This window comes from Harpegnathos saltator, unplaced genomic scaffold (genome assembly GCF_003227715.2).
Source record: "Harpegnathos saltator strain DR-91 unplaced genomic scaffold, Hsal_v8.6 scaffold164, whole genome shotgun sequence".
Lineage (NCBI taxonomy): Eukaryota > Metazoa > Arthropoda > Insecta > Hymenoptera > Formicidae > Harpegnathos > Harpegnathos saltator.
In genome coordinates this window covers 6,743-27,140 of record NW_020229944.1, presented here as the reverse complement: position 1 = coordinate 27,140, position 20,398 = coordinate 6,743, and the positions used below count along the sequence as shown (strand labels likewise).

At 37.4% G+C, this 20,398-nt stretch overlaps 2 protein-coding genes across 2 annotated transcripts; both read left to right on the top strand.

Moving 5' to 3' along the window:
* Nucleotides 1-1,645, top strand: LOC105183986 (piggyBac transposable element-derived protein 4). The gene is made up of 3 exons (XM_025296957.1): nt 1-55; nt 141-523; nt 620-1,645. Exons 1-3 carry the CDS (start codon nt 1-3, stop codon nt 1,643-1,645), a joined length of 1,464 nt encoding a protein of 487 aa, XP_025152742.1.
* Nucleotides 1,646-15,533: 13,888 nt separating this feature from the next.
* On the top strand, nt 15,534-18,903 carry LOC112588159 (uncharacterized). Its single transcript, XM_025296956.1, has 9 exons — nt 15,534-15,795; nt 17,121-17,444; nt 17,782-17,861; nt 17,988-18,182; nt 18,276-18,305; nt 18,371-18,451; nt 18,517-18,597; nt 18,678-18,734; nt 18,815-18,903. Exons 3-9 carry the CDS (start codon nt 17,813-17,815, stop codon nt 18,901-18,903), a joined length of 582 nt encoding a protein of 193 aa, XP_025152741.1. The 5' UTR covers nt 15,534-15,795; nt 17,121-17,444; nt 17,782-17,812.
* Nucleotides 18,904-20,398: the final 1,495 nt, after the last annotated feature.

Below are 20,398 nucleotides of genomic sequence, written 5' to 3'. Positions count from 1 at the left end.
ATGGAGAATAATGAAGGTAATGACGAAGAACAGTTAGAACAAATAGAAGACTCAAGTAATAGTGATGGATGGGAGGACGACAACAGAAAAAGACGATTTGCCTTTTAGTTTCACGTTCAAAACTTCTCCGCGAATCGTAGGACCACAAATATCTCAGGATGTAACAAGACCATTGGACTTTTTCAAGTTATATTTCACTGATGTATTGATAGACCAAATTGTAAGAACGACTAATGAATATGTACAAATGAAGATATGTGAGAAACAGTTGGCCAATAAGTTTATTTGGCATTTGTGGGTGGACGTTACACGTAAAGAATTTATGACTTTCATCGGTGTAATTCTAAATATGGGAACAATGTCACTTGCAAGCATATCGGAATATTGGACAACTAGGAGCAACAGCAGAATTCCTTTCTATTCGGAGGTATTCAGAAGAGACCGATTCCGTCAAATTTTCTGGATGTTACATCTACAAGGCAATGCATCTTCTAATACATCTTTGAGAACCCGGATTGGAAAGGTAAACAACTTTTTGCAATATATCGACTCGAAGTTTGCGGAACATTTTATACCTGGTAAGGATATTTGTGTCGATTAATCAATCGTCAATTTCAAGGGAAAAATTGCATTTATAACGAATAATCTGAAGAAAACGACCAAATGGAGCATAAGAATTTACGTATTAGCGGATGGGGAAACCGGTTATGTATACTCATTCATTATGATTTTGCCCTATTATGGAAGCTTGACAACTGCGAATTTAGAGAAACCAGAACTTCCGGTTAGCTCTCGAATTCCTTTAACATTAGTTAAAAAACTTCTGGACAACATTCCAAGTGCTGAGGGCTATCATTTGTATACTGATAGATACTTAACAAATATCCCGCTTGCTAATGAACTTCTAAAACTAAAGGTCCATTTAACTGGTACAGTAATGCCAAATCGAAAATATTTGCCAGCTGCAATTAAAAAACCGAAATTTTCATCAAAGTCGACTGTGGCTTATAAGAAGAACAATACATTAGTCCTCGCATGGAAAAGCAAGCGAATCGTAACTTTTCTGAGCACCAGCGATGCAGCATCCCTCGAATCAATTCAAACTTTCTCGGTTACAACGAGAACACGCGGTGGTGGTGGCACAATAAATTTATTGAGACCAATCGTGGCTATACATTATACCAATAAAATGAGAGCAGTTGATCGCGCGGACCAATATGCGGCAACATATTGTTTCCTCTGCAAATCTCTCAAATGGTGGAAAAAATTATTTTTTTGGGGCATGGAGATGTACGTCGTCAATTCATACATAATGCATAAAATAACAAAACAACAGAACAACGAAAAGCCACTAACACACTTAAATTTTGTGAAAGGTTTAGTCGATCAGTTAGTAGGAAATTTCCGGCACCAAACACTATCTACAGCGCAACCTTCAACGTCATTCGTAGACATTAGATTAAATAATCAGCTTCATATAATTCGTTCAGGAGGCAAGAAAGACTGTGCAGTATGTTCCGACAGGAAAACTCCAGGAAAGAGACGACAAACACACACGTACTGTGATACTTGTACACGGAAGCCAGGACTTCATATCGGTGATTGTTTTGCAAAATATCATACTTTAGAAAATTACAGAAATTAAAAATTTTGTATTTTTAGGTATTATAAGTAGTATTAAATACAACAAATCAGTTTCAACAAATTCTGTGTGTTTTAATATCCATATATTGACTTTAAATCCTGTACGGAAAAGTAACTGCGAAACGCTAAATTTGCTCCGACCTGCTGGTACTCCCAAGAGCGAAATCTGCCGACCGCAAAGGGTTAAACTTTACAACTTTTGCCTGAAATATTTTTTCCAAAAACTGATTGTTTTCGAGATATTTTATCGTTCGAAGACTTTTTGAGAACCCTGTATAGTATAATTATATAGTTTCTTGCGTGTACATCTCATACTTTACGTGTAATATTTTGTTACATGTAGTAGCAGGAAAAGATACTTTATAAAACTGGTTTTGCCCAGTAAACTTACGTCATATGAATTACCATAAAATCGCAATATAATTGTATGAAGAACGCGGCAAGAAGGACGCTTTATATATAGCATGCGTGTGAGATATCTTACAGTACGTGTTAATTTGTCGGGACGTGTCGTAAGACGTATCGGAAAGATTCAAACTCGTATTAAATTCTCATAAGTGAAATATATGATTAATGTGCGAAAACTGTGCTTAAAGGATTTTACGAAATTTAACAATAATAAGTTATCATTATAGTAAAACAGTTGCTAAAAAGAATTTGACTTCCAACTTTAATTTCTTGGCTTTCAGGTCGTAAAGAATATTGAGATTATTAAGCGGCACAATGAAAATGTCCTTCCGTGTTTTCTTAATAATTATGCTGATAACATTCAACCTAATATCACTTGGAACGTCAAAAAGAGTCCGTCTAATAAGACAGCTTTCGTCTACGACCGACATAGGAATGTCAGAAGGAGTACATCCTACAACACAGCTTCCGTACACGACTGATATACTTTCAATTGATGATCTTATACGTGATGTGTTTGTTATAGACACCCCACTACGTAATATAGCAACTTGCCCACTAGGGAAACTAAAAGACTCAAACGGAATGTGTCGTGAAAGGGAATAGCACTAAAAACAAGCAGGTAATTATTAATTAAAAATTTGTTACCTTTAATTACAACAAAAGGAATTATACAGGGTGGCCTTCGTAAAGTGTGACAATCCAAAAACTAAAAATATTCGTCGTATCAATAACATGTTTATGACAAAGTTTTATGTATTCGAGAAGTTTTTCTAACTATATAAACAAAAGTCCGCTCACGCTCTTCTCTGAATGGGGCTAGTTTTAGTTTGTAATTTCAAATGGGACCTTTTATAAAATGTTACACATTTAGATTCTACGAGAAGAAATAAGTAAACTTTATCTGGAACATTTTTTAAAAATATATTACTATTGAAAGTTATAAACATTTAAACTTTAGAGTAAAGTGTATTTAAACTAAAATGATAAAACTACAAAGTAAATAAAAGAATTCATTGTTTTTTACATTTTTACTAAATGTTCGAACTATTGAACACTTATATTTAAACATTTATTAAATGTTTTTACAAAATTTTGTTTATCTATAAATAACATTTTTGAAGTCACGCTAAAGCAAGCTTCATGTATTCTTTGTTGAATGGAAATGGATGGCAACGATAGTGCGTGTACGTTCACTATGTGTTTATGTTTTCCCTATTAATATCAAGATCTTTATTTTTATTGGAAGACTTAAGTAGAGTACTATATTCTTTATACACATTCATCGGAAAATAAATATAAATTTATATACATTTATTCGGTTCTAAATCGGCTTTCATGGTATCACTTTTAAAAAGCATGGCTCGATTTGATATGAAAGCTGATATGTTACTAATTCTGGAAGAATGTGAGAAAGATTCTCGACATGCAGCAGAACTATTTTATGAATGTTATGGTGTTAAAAAGTCGCGTATGGCATTTGTTCGTTTAGAAAAGTGTTTACGTATGCATAATAAATTAAATGTAATTAAAAGATAAAAACAAACTAAGTAATTAATTATGATAACAGTATCAATATTTTTGCAGCAATAGAAATTAAACTACATATTAGTTAATATGAATTAGCAAATACATCTGGAGTTACACTTCTGTTACGTCCTGGAGGAGGAGCGCAACGTGCATACTCGTGCTTGTGAGACCCGCACGTGCTTGCGTGTGATATAGATCAGGGACCAGAGGGGTCCTTTTACTCCGATCGCGACATACGGCGGATGGTCTACTTTTAGGTCAGAGAACTAAATCTCCTTATCTGAAATTGGACCGCGAGTCGATAGTTAGAATCGGGGTATAAATTGGAAAGGAGGGAATGTGATTTGAACTATAAAATAAAATTAATATATATTATAAAAAATTGACGGCACATTTTATTTAGGTAGATTTAAGAGCAAATTTAAATAGCTTTAACAAATATTGTCGGCACGGGGTTTTGTACAATAATTTCGCGTAGATAATATAAAATTATACGTATTATGATAGACGGTCAGCAACGTATATGCTATACAGGGTTTGTCAAAAGTGTGGAAACCCTTAAATAATTTTTGTAAAAATGAAAATATCAAAAAACGATAAAACACATATTTTGATTTTTCAAAAAAGCTACCCTATGACATGAATACCGATCATTCCCCACCTCCTGGTACGCGGGCGTAAAAGGGGAGTTGAAAATTTTAAATTGGACTAAGGGTCGAGTGGGGGCTCATTTGAAAGGTCTTTTCATAACAAACACACCCTTAAAATTTTAAGTCACTACGATTCCCCCCTCCCTCCCATTAAAAATGGCAGCCGTTCAAATTTCAAAATTTCATGCACTTAGTGTTATCCAGGATCAACCGGCTATCAGTTGTTCTCACTGCTACTTAAAATCAGTTGTTCTCACGGCTACTTAAAATCAATTGTTCTCACTGCTACTTAAAATCAGTTGTTCTCGCGGCTACTTAAAATCAGTTGTTCTCACGGCTACTTAAAATCAGTTCTCACAGAACTTAGGCAGATTAAAAATTAAACATTTTAAAAATGGCTGGCGAATTGTCGGAACGTGAAAGAATCACTATCCTCATGATGCGTGGATGGGGGGGGGATAACGAGCGGTCGTACGCTGCTGTCGCTCAATTATTTAATGAGACGTATCCGAATCGTCGAATTAATAAGTCCACTGTCTTAAAAACAATAGAACGTTTCAGAGAAACTGGTAGCGTAAACAATCTCCCTAAATCAGGGAGACCTGCCATTAACGAAGAAAAACAACTTGATGTTCTGCAGACATTTATTGAAGGTCTCAATTCTACTATTAACAGAGCCGCTCAAACTCATGATATTGCTCCAAGTCCGTTTGGAGAATTAAAAAAAAAACAAGTTCCATCCATACAAATTACAATATGTTCAAGAATTGCAAGACGGAGATGTGGAGCGTCGTATAGGTTCCTGTGAAAGAATGATGGCACTAATAGATGTCCGGCCCATATTCCCTTATCAAATTGTTTTTACAGACGAGGCAACTTTCACGTTAACGGGAGAAGTTAATAATCAAAATTTTCGTTTCTGGTCAGATGAGAATCCGAATTGGGTGCGGGAAACTCACATACAACACCCACAAAAAATAAATGTATGGTGTGGAATAATAGGTGGGTACTTAATAGGACCGTTTTTTTTTTAAGAAAATCTGAACGCTCAAAGGTATGACAGATTACTTGTAGATCAAATAATTCCAGCCATACGAAATATTTTTCCAAATAATTTCGAAGAAATATGGTTTCAGCATGATGGAGCTCCTGCTCATTTTGGTTCAGGGCCACGTCAAATTTTAAATGAGACTTTTCCATTACGATGGATAGGAAGAAGGAACAGAAATGAGGGAGGAGAGGATTGGCCACCTCGGTCACCAGATCTAACTCCTCTTGATTATTATCTATGGGGAAACCTGAAGAGTAAGGTTTACAAAACAAAACCTGAAAGCATCCAAGAATTGATACAGCGAATAAGGGATGAAATAGATTTGATATCTTTTGAGACGAATCGTAGAGCCATTTCTGCATTCTATCAAAGATTGGCATATTGTCAGGAAATAAATGGCAGCCACTTTCAGCATTTACTTTAACACACTGAGTAAAATTTATTTTAAAACACAGAGTAAAAGGTTTTGAATCATTAAAGAGAGATGACAGTTTTCAATCGTCTGTTTTGCAACCTATCACGACTATACATACAACACATTCACACTTGTTTAGCCACACGTACGCACGCACGCACGCACGCGCGCACACACACACACGCACGCACGCACGCGCGCGCGCGCGCACACACACACGCACACGCACACGTACACGTACACGCACACGCACACGCACACGCACACGAGGGATCATATTCATGCCACTTCCACGCAGTTGATCCTGGATAACACTAAGTGCATGAAATTTCGAAATTTGAACGGCCGCCATTTTTAATGGGTCGTACTTAAAATTTTAAGGGTGTTTGTTATGAAAAGACCTTTCAAATGAGCCCCCGCTCGACCCTTAGTCCAATTTAAAATTTTCAATCCCCTTTTCACCCCCGCGTACCAGGGGGGGGGGAATGATCGGTATCCATGTCATAGGGTAGCTTTTTTGAAAAATCAAAATACGTGTTTTACCGTTTTTTGATATTTTCATTTTTACAAAAATTATTTAAGGATTTCCACACTTTTGACAAATCCTGTATAATGATTATGCGCAAAGCTTTGAAAGGAGGAAGAGGGAAGAAAATGAATGATATCTAATCTGGTGAGGAAGGATGAGAACGGCGAGTTGAGGGGAGTGGAAAGTTGAGAGAAAGAGAGAGACAGGAGAAGAAGATATAGAGTGACTAAGAGAGCTTATGGAAGAGCGTGGAGGAGTACTCAGGGAAGGATTTAAGGGATACAGGAAGATGGATGATGGAATGAACGGGAGTGATGGGTCTGGATGATAATCGGTTTCAGAAACTATATTAATTAATGTCCGAAGATATCGGGCAGATGATTCAAGACTATAGTGATCGTCCGTTTCAAAGAGCCAATCTAGCGAATCGAGGACTCGGTTGATAGTTACGTAGGATCTGACACGATAGCCCACTGCAACGAATTTCGACATAAAAATGAAAAGGATGCAAATGAGGGATTATTCGATTTAGGAGAGAAAAACAATATGTGAATAACTTACTGCTTGCTGTGGATTGAATCTGCCTGATTGAAAGTGAAACGGCAAAGCCCTAGATAGGGGAATTAGTCCAATCTGTTTCTTATGCAGGAGGTTAGTCTTTTACCCTGTTGCCGACGGAGCTGAATTTCGAGCACTTAACTGCACTAGTTTTGAATCGCAAGTATGAAGGGCAAAATCCAAGACTGAGAAGTTGTGAGAAATTTTTGGTTTGTCGAGAAATGAGTAAAGGTCTTTATGAGTAAAGGTTTTGAGTAAGAGAAAGTTTTGATCCTTCTAGCTCGCGAGACTGTCGAGAAGTGAAGTGACTTTTTGGCTTTGCTCAAATCGTCAGCTCGGTTGAGAGAGTGGGGTTTGGGGAATTGATTCGGAAATCTAATTTTTATGCCCAAATATGGTCATAGGACTGTACTTCGAACGTTTTTTAGAGGTGGGGTTTAAGAGTACGTTGCAGTGTCTTGAAGATAATTTTGTAGGAGATAGAATGCATACGGCAATAAAAGGATTTCGAGGGTTTTTTAGTTCTTACCAAAAAAGAAACGCGGCAGCAATCTTTTTAAGAAGGGAACATCGGTATGTTCCCCAGTGAGAGGTTGAGTTCGATTATGGTAAAAAGGATGTTTGTGATGTTGTTAGCTTTGATTAGGCTGGTGGGAACCAAAATCCGAATCGGTTCAAGGTTTTTTGTTAATATTTCCGGAGCACCGAAATTTCCAGAGTTATCGCGTCGCGTGATAACATGTTGGCGTCAATATTTTCCCGACTCGGACCGAAGTTCATCAAGTACCTTTAGTCATGCTATTATGATTAAGTTTTGAATTGAACGGAATTTTCCGGATGTAACACTTCAATATAGAAAATTCTGAAAAACAAAATTTTCATTCGTTTAATTTTTACTCAAGATCTTTTGGAAGCTTATTATGAACGTCGTATAGTATTTTGCAAGTGGATGCGTGATGCCATGGTAAATGGTTCATTTGCAAAATATTTTTTTCACAAGATGAAGCACAATTTTCCAACACTAGGCATCTTAATGGACATAATATGCATTATTGGTTATATGAGAATCCTTATTGGATACGTACAATTCCTTCTCAATCATTGGTCTCAAAATATATGGTGTACAATAATTAGCGATTTTGTAATTGAACCATACTTTTTAAAATAGTGTAAGGTCATCGACAATGGAGAATATTTCATTGATTAATCTTGTCCTATTGACTGTTAAATAAAGATTGAAAATTGTCGAAAATCGAAAATTAACTACTCGACTTTATACTTGAGACATTCCACAGCACAAAAATTGCTTAATGGTACAGCAGATGTGAAAAAGTAATTCAAGAAACACCAAATAACATATGACAACTCATAAATATGTATAAATATTAATTATCACTAATAAAGTCAATTGTTCTGACGCCCTTACGAAAAAAAAAAAATCAATATTTGAGTTATATAGGCGTCAGAGAATCTACAGAGAGCCTCCAGAAGATCGAGTAAATAATCTACTAGGTCGCAATCGTCGGCAACCGCGATTACTTTTCGTCTTTGCGATATAGAGATTGAACGGCGAATTTGTCGTTGCTCCAGTGTGTTTTCCGGAACGATCTCCCGTTCTTGTGCCGTCTTTGCGCTATAAAGTTCGAACGGCGAGTTTGTCGTTGCTCCGGTGTGTTTTCCGGAACGATCTTCCGTTCTTGTGCCGTTTTTACGATATAGAGATCGAACGGCGAGTCTGTCGTTATTCTAGTGTGTTTTCCGGAACGATCTCCCGTTCTTGTGCCGTCTTTACGATATAGAGATCGAGCGGCGAGTTTGTCGTTGCTCTGGTGTGCTTTCCAGAACGATTCTCTATTGTATAAATTTTACTATTTAGAGGTCGAGCGGCGAGTTTGCCGTTACTCCGGTGAGTTTTCCGGAATGCTCTCGTAATCGTGTTTTTCCTTTCCCTCTCTACTTCATATAGGACTCTGAAAAGGCAAGGACACGGCCGCCTAGAGCCTCGTCACCACTAACAGGGAGCCCCGGCCGCACGGCCCGGCGACCGGCGATTGCAACTCCGCGATCTAAAAACACGTGTCCGTTAATGATAAAACATCACGGCGTCCCGCTTTCCTTATAAAGAAGAGAAAGAAATTCGTCTCAACATACGCCTTGTCCGTGTGATATTTGACCGAATAAATAAAGAAATACGCTGCTTTGTTCTCACGCCTCGACTCGCAGCCGAGTTCTTATATTTAGGAGCCCCGTGAGAGACAACGTGACGCAACGCGACGCGTTTTTATACCGAGCCGAAGGCACGGCCTACGGCTTTTTTAAATCTAGTCGAATACACAGGCAACGCTTGCTTCGAATTCCCGTTTCGGGGAACCGTCCGATTCACCGTTGCGATCACCTATCCGCCGATCTGTATTTAATTTGTATCCGCCTCTTTATTGCATGTACGCCTAGCACGTTCCGACGCATGAGAATACTTTGTAATCGTCCAGCAGATAAAAACCATCTCGTGTATGCGAACTCTCTTGTCTACATTGCCGATAGCACAACAAAAGCCACGCACCAACAAACCGTGGAACGTCACGCGACGACATACGGTCGCCGCGTGCTAAAAAAGGAAAATAAAACGGCACTTTATATATATATACACACACAGGCTTCGATTATTAACAACGATCACCTTCTCCTAATAAATTCCTGCTCCCGATTCGTTGCAAACGATCGCAAGCGCAGGGCCGGGATCAACCAAAAAACCGAACCCGGAGGCGTGGCCATTACAAAGAAAAGATTGAGCTTTGAAATAGTAAAAACCGATTCAAGAAAGTCTTAAATCAACGACAATTATACAGATGGGAAGCACATGTTGCCGAAGGTGGATTGAGAAATGATAAATTATTATTTATTTCACAATATGTTATGGAACAATTTAACTCTGCTTCTGACAAAGATGTTCCCATCCACGATCTAGAAAAGATGGGCCATTACGGCGAGAGAAGATGTTAATTTATCTCGTCAATCATTTTCGGCTTCAACGAAATATATAATTTCAAAATTTAGCATGGGATTGTTTCAAGGAAAATATCTTATCAAGATATGTCAGAATATCATTACATATTCCGCTCGGATACTGACGGATAATAATCTTTTGGAAGACCAACTTCCTAATCTGAAAAAAACTGACGCAACAGATCAATTTTTAATACCGATTCATTGTTAAATTCAGTAAATGTAATTGCCTGAGATAATATCCTCCTTCACTGGTACAATTTCGATCTGTCATATTGCGTCATATTCCGCTATTTATCATTTTCCGCTATCTTGAATTTTGTAATTTTATCTCCAGATTCGTAATTAGAGACCCCAAAAACCTCCAGATATCAAAGTTAGTTTGAATCAGCCATCTTTTTATAATTTCGATCCGCCATATTGAGTCCGCCATCTTGAATTTTGTAATTTTATCTCCAGATTCATAATCAGTGACCTTAAAAACCCCTTATTGACTAGTTCAATGGAAGACAAGTTTGACGGAAATCACATATAATATGTACAGGGTGTTGCATCGACATACGCCCCAATATGACGGGTTGCATGCCGATAGGCGCGTGCGTTCGGGCAGTAATATTGGGTGAGTGCAAAAGTTCGTGCGGAGTTTCAATAGATGGAGTTATAAGCGTCGTAAAGTGTTGTCATTAATACTTCCATCTACATATTATATAACGTTGGAAAGGTGACGTCTTCAGCTGTTATTAAAAAAAAATCATTTGTTTTCATACAAACTGCTTCGATAAATATCACTTTAAAAATGAGTATCATAAGGTGCATACGCATGACTTACGGTCGGTAAGGAAATAAACGGCACTTATATAAAAACACAGATGTATTACAACGATCACCTTTCCTAATAAATCCTGTCGATTCGTTGCAAAGATCGCAAGCGCAGGCGGATCAACCAAAAAACGACCAGCGTGACCGTTACAAAGAAAAGATTGAGCTTTGAATAGTAAAAACCGATTCAAGAAAGTCTTAAATCAACGACAATTATACAGATGAAGCCATGTTGCCGAAGGTGGATTGAGAAATGATAATTATTATTTATTTCACAATAGTTATGGAACAATTTAACTTGCTCTGACAAAGGTGTTCCCATCCACGATCTAGAAAAGATGGCCATTACGGCGAGAGAGATGTTAATTTATCTCGTCAATCATTTTCGGCTTCAACGAATATATAATTTCAAATTTAGCATGGGATTGTTTCAAGGAAATATCTTATCAAGATATGTCAGAATATCATTACATATTCCGCTCGGATACTGACGGATAATAATCTTTGGAAGACCAACTTCTAATCTGAAAAAACTGACGCAACAGATCAATTTTTAATACCGATTCATTGTTAAATTCAGTAAATGTAATTGCCTGAATAATATCTCCTTCACTGGTACAATTTCGATCTGTCATTTGCGTCATATTCCGCTATTTATCATTTTCCGCTATCTTGAATTTTGTAATTTTATCTCCAGATTCGTAATTAGAGACCCCAAAAACCTCCAGATATCAAAGTTAGTTTGAATCAGCCATCTTTTTATAATTTCGATCCGCCATATTGAGTCCGCCATCTGAATTTTGTAATTTATCTCCAGATTCATAATCAGTGACCTCAAAAACCCCTTATTGACTAGTTCAATGGAAGACAAGTTTGACGGAAATCACATATAATATGTACAGGTGTTGCATCGACATACGCCCCAATATGACGGTTGCATGCCGATAGGCGCGTGCGTTCGGGCAGTAATATATAAGGGCTGTCGGTATGGTCACTCGCGTAGTCGATAAATAAAATAACACATAATCAATAAGTAGGTATATCAAGAGCGTGTTTAATTATTTTAATATTAATATTTTATTAAGTATATCTTTTTTCAAAGGAAAGGAAGAAATAAGTCGTAAGTATATATTCTTCTCTCAACTTACAGCGCTTATTCGGCTAAGGCGATTTTGAAAAATGTGTAAGAATATTAGTAATACATTTATGATATTGTGTCAACGAGATGATTCGCGATGCACGGAATCCAATTTTATTTCTCCTGAAAATTATATTAGGAGTACAAATAAGTTTCCGCCGTTTTCTATCAAAAACTAGGAATTTATTGTGAAAGAACTGTACATTACGTTTAATTCAAAGTATTGTCCATCACTAGTCACTAATTATTCCCATCTTTCTGGCAGCATTCGGATACCACGTCGGAAGAACTCTTCATCTTTTGAGGCTATCCACGAAACGACCCAATTTTTAGTATCTTCATATGATGTAAAGCGCTGCTTAGACAGGCCATGTGCCATCGACCGGAACAAGTGATAATCGGAAGGGGCAATGTCTGCTGAATATGACGGGTAGGACTTCCCAATTAAGTGTTTCCAAATAGGTTTTGACCGGTTTTGCAACATGTAGCCGAGCGTTGTCATGTAGGAGAATAATTTTGTCATGTCTGGAGTAGTAATGGGCGCGTTTCTCCTTGAGTGCTCGGCTCAATTTCATTAATTATGTTCGGTAGAGAGCTCCAGTAATGGTTTCGCTCGGTTTGAGCAACTCATAATACACGACACCAAGCTGATCCCACCAAATACACAGCATGAGTTTTTCCATGAATATTCGGTTTGGCTGTCGATGTTAAAGCATGGCCAGATGATCCCCATGATTTTCTCTTCTTTGAGTTATCGTAGTGGATCCATTTTTTATCATCAGTGACTATACGATGCAAAAAACCCTTTCTTTTATGCCTGGCAAGCAGCATTTCACACGTGTAAAATCGGCATTCAACGTCTCTCGGCTTCAGTTCATATGGAATCCAATTTCCTTGTTTTTTAATCATTCCCAACGATTTTAAACGATGTGAAATTGCTTGTTGAGTCACTTCTAATGTAAGTGCAAGTTCTTCTTGTGTTTGGCACGAATCTTTCTCCAATAATCCTTCCAATTCCATGTCTTCGTACACTTTCGGCCTTCCACTACGTTCTTTGTCTTCCACGTCAAACTCACCGTTTTTAAACTTTTGAAACCACTCACGACAACTTCTCTCACTTAAAGCAATCTCACCATATGCTTCTACAAGCAATCGATGCGCCTCAGCTGCAGATTTCTTCAAATTAAAGAAGTAAATCAAAAGTTCCCGCAAATGGCACTTATTCGGCACAAAATTTGACATTTTCGCACGAAAAAAATTATGTGATGCTAATACGGAATCACTAATACTTCAAGGTTATGTTGTTACCAGATGTCCAAACTTACAATATTACGTTTTATATCTGACAATTTCAACATAACCTTCTAGTGGGGCCATCTTTTGTCAAACGGCGGAAAGGAAGAGGGTCAATAAGGCCGGTTTTTGGGCCCACCTCCGATTGGTCTCAAAGTACGTCATTTTACTCATCTAAGTGGGCCTCATTACATACTGTAAGGATTTTTCCTAATTCAGAGAAATAGACATTTTTATATTCCCATTTTACATGGGTTTTCGTACCTTCGATCAAATGATGCTGAGTTTCATATTGTTAACATTGCTCACGCAAGATCATACTTTCCCAAAAATTGCGTATATATATTGTTACGTCATGCTGACTCAGCGAACCTCAAAACTCTTATATAAATAAGAGAAATCGAATTTATTTTTACTGATTACACGTCTAAATGCGCTCAGGCATGTTACCACACGACCTACCTCACAAGTTATCACACGAACAATTTCTGGAAATTTTGATACCCCGAAAATACTAATAATCTTAACCTAATCCCTATTTGATTTCCTACGAACTTAATCACTGATATCAGCATCATGACATCGTTCTTATAAATATCGATATTTACTTCTTAAGATAGCTGCCACGGTCTTTTTATTTACAAAAGTCTTTCGAAATCCTCTTATTGTCACATGCATCTTATCTCCTATAAAATAATCATCTGGAACATTCCCCTAAAAACCCCACTCTCTCAACCGAGCTGACTTTTTGAGAAAAGTCAAAAGCCTCGTTCACTTCTCGCCGATCCAGCATCCAGGACAGACGCTTCTCTCCAGCACCCCTTCAGGGTTTTCTTAACAATCAAGCCAACTTGTGGCTTAGACCAACCAGTATTCTTCACTTGTTAATTATTCGGTGCAACGATCTTGTGCCTTCTTGGGCCATTGAGAGCGATCCTGCCGAAACCAGCTGCCTGTCCTTGGCGCAGAACTTGAGGCATCTATTCTCACAGAGACGCAGCAACCACACCTTTCATTGTCTACTAAGATCAGAGAAGTCCAGCAGTAAGTTATTTATATTTTATTTTACCTGAGTGATCTCTTTCGTTTCATTTTTTTATCTATCCTTCTCTCTCTTTTCTTTTCCTTTCGTTTTACTTCCGTTTTCTATTCCCCTTGGCATTCCTCCTTAATTGTTAAATCAGACCCCAGTGGCCAAACCTTTCGATCACAGTCGGACATAACGAACACGGAATTTTGCTCAGACCGCGATTGTTTATACAACTATGTATACGTACACTTTATAAAAGCTTGTAAATTTTATTTCATTGTGAACATCCGTCTAATTACTAATAAAACAAGTTGTTTGTAATTGTAAGCCAATCACGATTACCGACTAATTATTCTCAACAAAGATTCTCCCTTCCTTCAACCGTCGCTCACGGTCCTATCCCAGGTAAAAGGATTCAGTTCCTTGACCTAAATCAAGGACCACCGGCGTACGTCCGCGTCAGATAAAAGGATCGCTCCGATCCTTGATCTGTACCGCTGACTTGCGAGTACGTCGGAGCTTGCGAAAGCAAGCGCCAAGTTACGCTCCTCCTCCAGGACGTAACAATATGCACTACACATATGTCAGAGCCATCATTTTTCTCGAGGTACTTCGCCTTTAAAATACAATTTTTTTGCACACTTTATTACGCTTGCGTCCGCAAAAGAAGAACAAATCCTTTATCTCAAAGAGAATTCCTTCAAAAAAACATCAAAACAGATGAAGATCAACCAAAACTGATGGTTAATGAGACAAAAAAATATCGTTCATGTGTGACTGCGTCTGCATCAGTGAGGGCCGTCGACGAAGCAAATCTGCCACGACGGCCATAGTTCACGCGACTGCGTGATATCAGACAAATAAAAAAATGTTTTGGACAAAAGTTCTACAAATTAACTAGTAGAAAAACACAGTGTAATAAAAAAATAAGGGTTCCCATTTAAAAAACGCAAGTTGATTTTCAAATTGAAATGCAGGGCAGAGTCAAAGTCAAGGTCATCATAATGTAGCTCACTTAAATCCCTACAACTTTTATTCAAATCATTTTCCTTAAAACTTCAATACTAAAGAGTTATTTAGGGTGGGACATTACAATGGGACACCCTATATACATATATTATGATGTGCGCATTCCGCCGTCATTGTAACCCTGGCGAGCCGAGGGGGAAAACGGGGGTACTCGCGCCTTCTCTCTCTATATAGGAAGAGGGCGAACGTTGTTTCGCGTCCGTGCGCCTTTTGCGTACGTGGCGAACACGCGGATATTTTCGTTATTTCAAGTGATAGGTCACCGCCGGAGCACGAGACAGGAGGATTCCCACCTCGTGCGAATACACGCACGGGGCCCCATAGCAAGGCCCCATAGCAAGGACACGGCGGTGAAGGGGGCGAAGATCCTACAGAATCCGGCCGGGAACTTCCTCCCCCCCCCCCCGTAAGCTTAAGACCTCCACTAAAGCGCTGCACGGAGGATAATTACAACAATCCGGATGCCGCAGGATCCGGGGCCCAAGAAGCGCCCGAAAAGGTACGGCGTGTTCAACACCTCTAATCAACGGCCGCATCGATCCCCGGGAAGGATCCCGGCGGCTGCCAATTTCTGCGTGCCACAAGCTAGGACATTGTGCGGTTTAGTGGCGTCTGAGGCGGACGCGTGCGAGCGAGCGAGGACTGCCGTTGCTGCCGACAAGTGCTGCCGAAAAGATCGAGAAGGAACTGGCGAGGTGGTGAGCCTAAGCACGTAATTTCCGAGTCTCGTGGATTAGAGCTGCGCGGAATCACGCCGAGAGGCTCGGTGTGCGGGCAATTGCTGTCGCTTCACGGCAACCGAAACATCCGAAAATTCGGGACCGTGCTCGCTGAGGCAGCGAGCGGTCATTAGTTCAATCGCGGGGCGGCATCAGGGATGCCGTCCGCGAGTGAATGGTCACCTTCCTCCTAATGTAGACAGGCTGTACAGTCACCCCTTTGTATCGTTAGAGTTGAGTATCGTAGCGTTAGGGTAGTGTCGCATCTTGTTAAATGGTAGGAATGTTATAATCGCGGTACTTTAGGTTCAATTCGATAATTTGGTTATTACGGCTCGCGAGGCGCGAGGATCGGCTGCGGAGCGTGTTCTGCAAGGTAGCGAGTTGTATCGGGTCGAGGTCTTCTCGGCTGGTGCCCAAGGTTATCGAGAATCGTTTGGTGAAGGAAGAACGCGCTTGGCAAAGGATCCTCGGCGGGCGGATGCCGAGAGACGGCCGACGAGCTGTTGTATTATTCGTAGCGACGGGTATACCTAGCCACGTAACAGCTGCCGAAGGCGCGAGTTGTATTTAGTGCTCATTGTTATTAAATGGCGTTGATTGTTATGAAATCGACTCTCTTAACACGTTCGCGACATCATTACCCACTGGTGGATCACACTGGTTTATATTAATAGACGTGCGTGTCCACCAGTGGGTCACACACTATGAAGCATTGTACTGCTTCTGAAATTGTGCGTTCTTTAGAGTGAACCAATGGATTTATTGATTGTCGCGAACGTGTTAATTATTGGACCTCCCCCTCTTTCCTTCGCGATCTCCAGAATACTGTAATCATTTAAGAATTTCAATAAAGAACCCCGCCACTCGTCATTAAGGGCTGAGCTGTCGAGACGGGCCGCATCCGTGTTCCTCGCGTATGCGAAGTTTTATACCGGATACTCGCGTGAGATATTCTCACACGAAATAACCCCGGTCAGAATATATATATAATATATATATATATAATATCTGGTTACTACAACTACGTATCTAGTTGCTACAACCATATTGTAGTTGAAGCAACCTGATATGTGATTGTTGTACCCATATAATTAATTCTTCCGTTTTTTATTGTTTATATGGTTGGTGCAACCAGATTGTTTTTTCCGTGTAGAAGGACCAAGGTAGCCAATTTGGCTCCCTGCGATAATTTTATTAATTATTTTTACCTATAAAATAATTTTATAATTATTTATACGTTTCTTTTCTTAGCATGATTTTCTTATAATATGGAATTAAATTTGCTATTTAATATTGTTCAGGAATGCAGCTGATCCTGCTTGGCGGGCGGTATGGCTTCCCGGCGCTGGCGTTCTCGCGGTCAGCGAGGTGCACGGTCTCTCGCAGGCGAGTGCGCGACCGTCCCGCCCACAGACTTCTATATAACAACTAGACTGCTAACTTCTTATATTTTGACTTTACATTCCTGTCCCCCAAAAGTATGTGCTAAAAGTGTGTTGCTGCGCGTGCGCCAAATAAGCGCACAAGGAATGTTGTTTGTGATTGTGAATGTTGATTGTGAGCATATGGCCGCATAAATAGTGTGTAGTGTATAGTGTAGTGTAAGAATTTGGGAAAATATAAAAGTATGTATATTAAATTTATATCGAAAAAGAACTTACAAAATATTCTTTTTATAAATGATTAAAGCCATTGCCACACAGTATGATTTTTCTTGTTGAATTACTTGCGTGTTCATGTGGAATCTTCCTGGTTATTTTGCTGGAAATTACGTGGTTTACTGGCTATTTTGTGGGATTTTCATAAAAAAATCAGGCCTTGATATATAACGAAAATTCAGCAGAATGGCTAGGAAACTGCATAATTTTCAGCAAAAACACGCAAGTATTTCTGCAATAAATTGCCTTTAAGAGTAAAATAAGTATAGCCTATAAAATAAATTATACCATTATTAACATAAAGGAAGTCAACATGCCGCACAAGTGTGTCATAGATGAATGTCAAAATGTACAAAGAAAAAACTGTGGAATTTCTTTCTTTAAGTAAGTATATTAAGTAAGTGTATGTTGTAACATTTTATGTAGAATTGTTATATATACATATATATAAATATATATATAATACTTGTAAATATTTTAGATTTTCATCAAATAATAAAGTTTTATTAGATAAATGGACTACAGCTATTAAAAATAAAATACACTGCCCTATAACTACAAGTAGTATAATTTGTGAGCGACATTTTAAAAAAGAATTTCTTTCTGGACGAGAAAGAAAAAGATTAAAAATAAATGCAATTCCAACAGAATTTTTAATGCTACAAACAGACCCATTGAAAGAACTAAATAATCTAATAAATTTATGTAAGTGTTTAATTTTATTAATAAATATTGTTCTTGATTAATATTAACAATTATTATATTATAAAATTTGTAATTTTGAAATATTGTTAATAGATGGACATGTTAATACTGACAGCAGAGAAGGTATGTGCTTAATTACTAATATATTCCTTATAATAACAATATTAACAAAATACTTTAATTGACAGTAATTGTCGCAATAGCTGCAGGTTCTACCATGTGTAGCATGGATGAAAATATTGCACTTGATCTTACTGACAGCAGAGAAGGTATGTGTTTAATTACTAATATATTCCTTATAATAGCAATATTAATAAAATACTTTAATTGACAGTAATTGTCGCAACAGCTGCAGGTTCTACTATTTGTAGCATGGGTGAAAATGTTGCACCTGATCTTACTGATTGCAGAGAAGGTATGTGTTTAATTACTAATATATTCCTTATAATAGCAATATTAATAAAATACTCTAATTGACAGTAATTGTCGCAACAGCTGTAGGTCCTACCATTTGTAGCATGGATGAAAATATTGTACCTGATCTTATAGAAGGTATATGTTTATTAAACATATTAAGCATATTAATAATTATTACAAATTTTAAAATGAAATTAAGAAACTATTTCTTTCAGCAGAAAGAACTGTTGGGAAAGATGCACATTTTAACATGGATGTACATATTGTATCTGACCCTGCAGAAGGTATGCACGCATATGCCTAGAAGTTTGGTATTGAAAATACAAATAAATTTTTTGTTTTTACAGAGATAATGTGTAAAAATAGATATATTATTACAGATAAGCCACATAATTTATTATTACAAATTAAAACTCTAAAAGCAGAAAATGAATGTTTGACAGCTCTGATGGAATCGTTGAAAAACGATCATAAGAAACAATTGGAAAATGTAGCAGATACTTATCAGCGGTTGTTACAAGAGCAAAAAAAGTTAATGAAAAATAAATTAACATCTGCTTTAAATAAAGTCAATTTAAATTAAATAAAGTCAAATTATTAAATCGGCAAAGGAAAAGATCAAATGTTAAAATAGCCAATCTGCTAAAAGAAGCCAAGAACAAAAAAATATTACATGAGGAATCATTTGATATTTTAAGTAGTCAGTTTCAAACTACATTCAAACATATTATAAACAATGAAAAATTGAACAGAAACAAGGCCTCTCGTGGCAGGCGTTACAACGAAGAGGTAAAAAAGTTCGCACTTACGCTTTATTACCATTCTCTTAAAGCTTATAACTTCTGTAGGTATGTTTGCACGTCTCTTCCTTTTTTTCATTTGCATTTTATGCCTCTTCTAGTAAAAGGTAAGTATTTTTTCATATCTCGTATATTACAACTAACAAGTATGTTACATGTTACATTGTGTTTGCTGAGTTATAATTGTGATAACTTGGAGCGCTGCAATTTCATCACAAAAAATGCATGAAAACCATTTTACATAAGCAAGTATACATAATCAATACTTAGATAATTATGCATTTAATTGTAACAAGTTGGGGTATCTTCTTTATCTTCTTTAATTCCACACAGTGCAAAATCTCTAAAGGATGTCTACAGATTGCTCTGCGGTTGATCGTTAGGATGTCAGCAGAACATACTTTAGAACGTTTTGTGGAGATTTATGTTCTTTGGAATAAGTTGGCCTTTTTCCTTACTAATTATTTTATAATTCACTTATTAAATATTATTTACTGGAATATTTCTTAAATAAGGAATATTTCTATAATAAAACTCTTTTTCTTAACATTTTATATGCAAGCAATATTGTAATTTACTGTTGCATTAATGTTTCATGCTTATAATACTTTAAAAATATAAATATTAAGTATTTACATTTCTAGAATATATGAATTGTGTACTAACTGTGATAAATTCAGTGAGTCAATCAGTGAGAAATTACTGTTAGTTAGTAATATTAGTTTAAATATGAATAATAAAATTACTGAGCAATAATTTATTGCTACTCATTTTACTACAGTCAGTATATAATATTTCTTTGTAAGAATAAAGAATAACTTCAAGCATAAAAGTGTGCTCTATGAGCTAAAAAAGATTCATCTTGTACAGTTTATAATTTAATGTACAACACTTTTACTAGAATTGTGCAACATTGTTCAGGTAATAATATTACTATTATATTTTTATAGACAGCATTTTGTGTTGCCTAATCCAAATTCACTTAGAGCTTGGACTTGT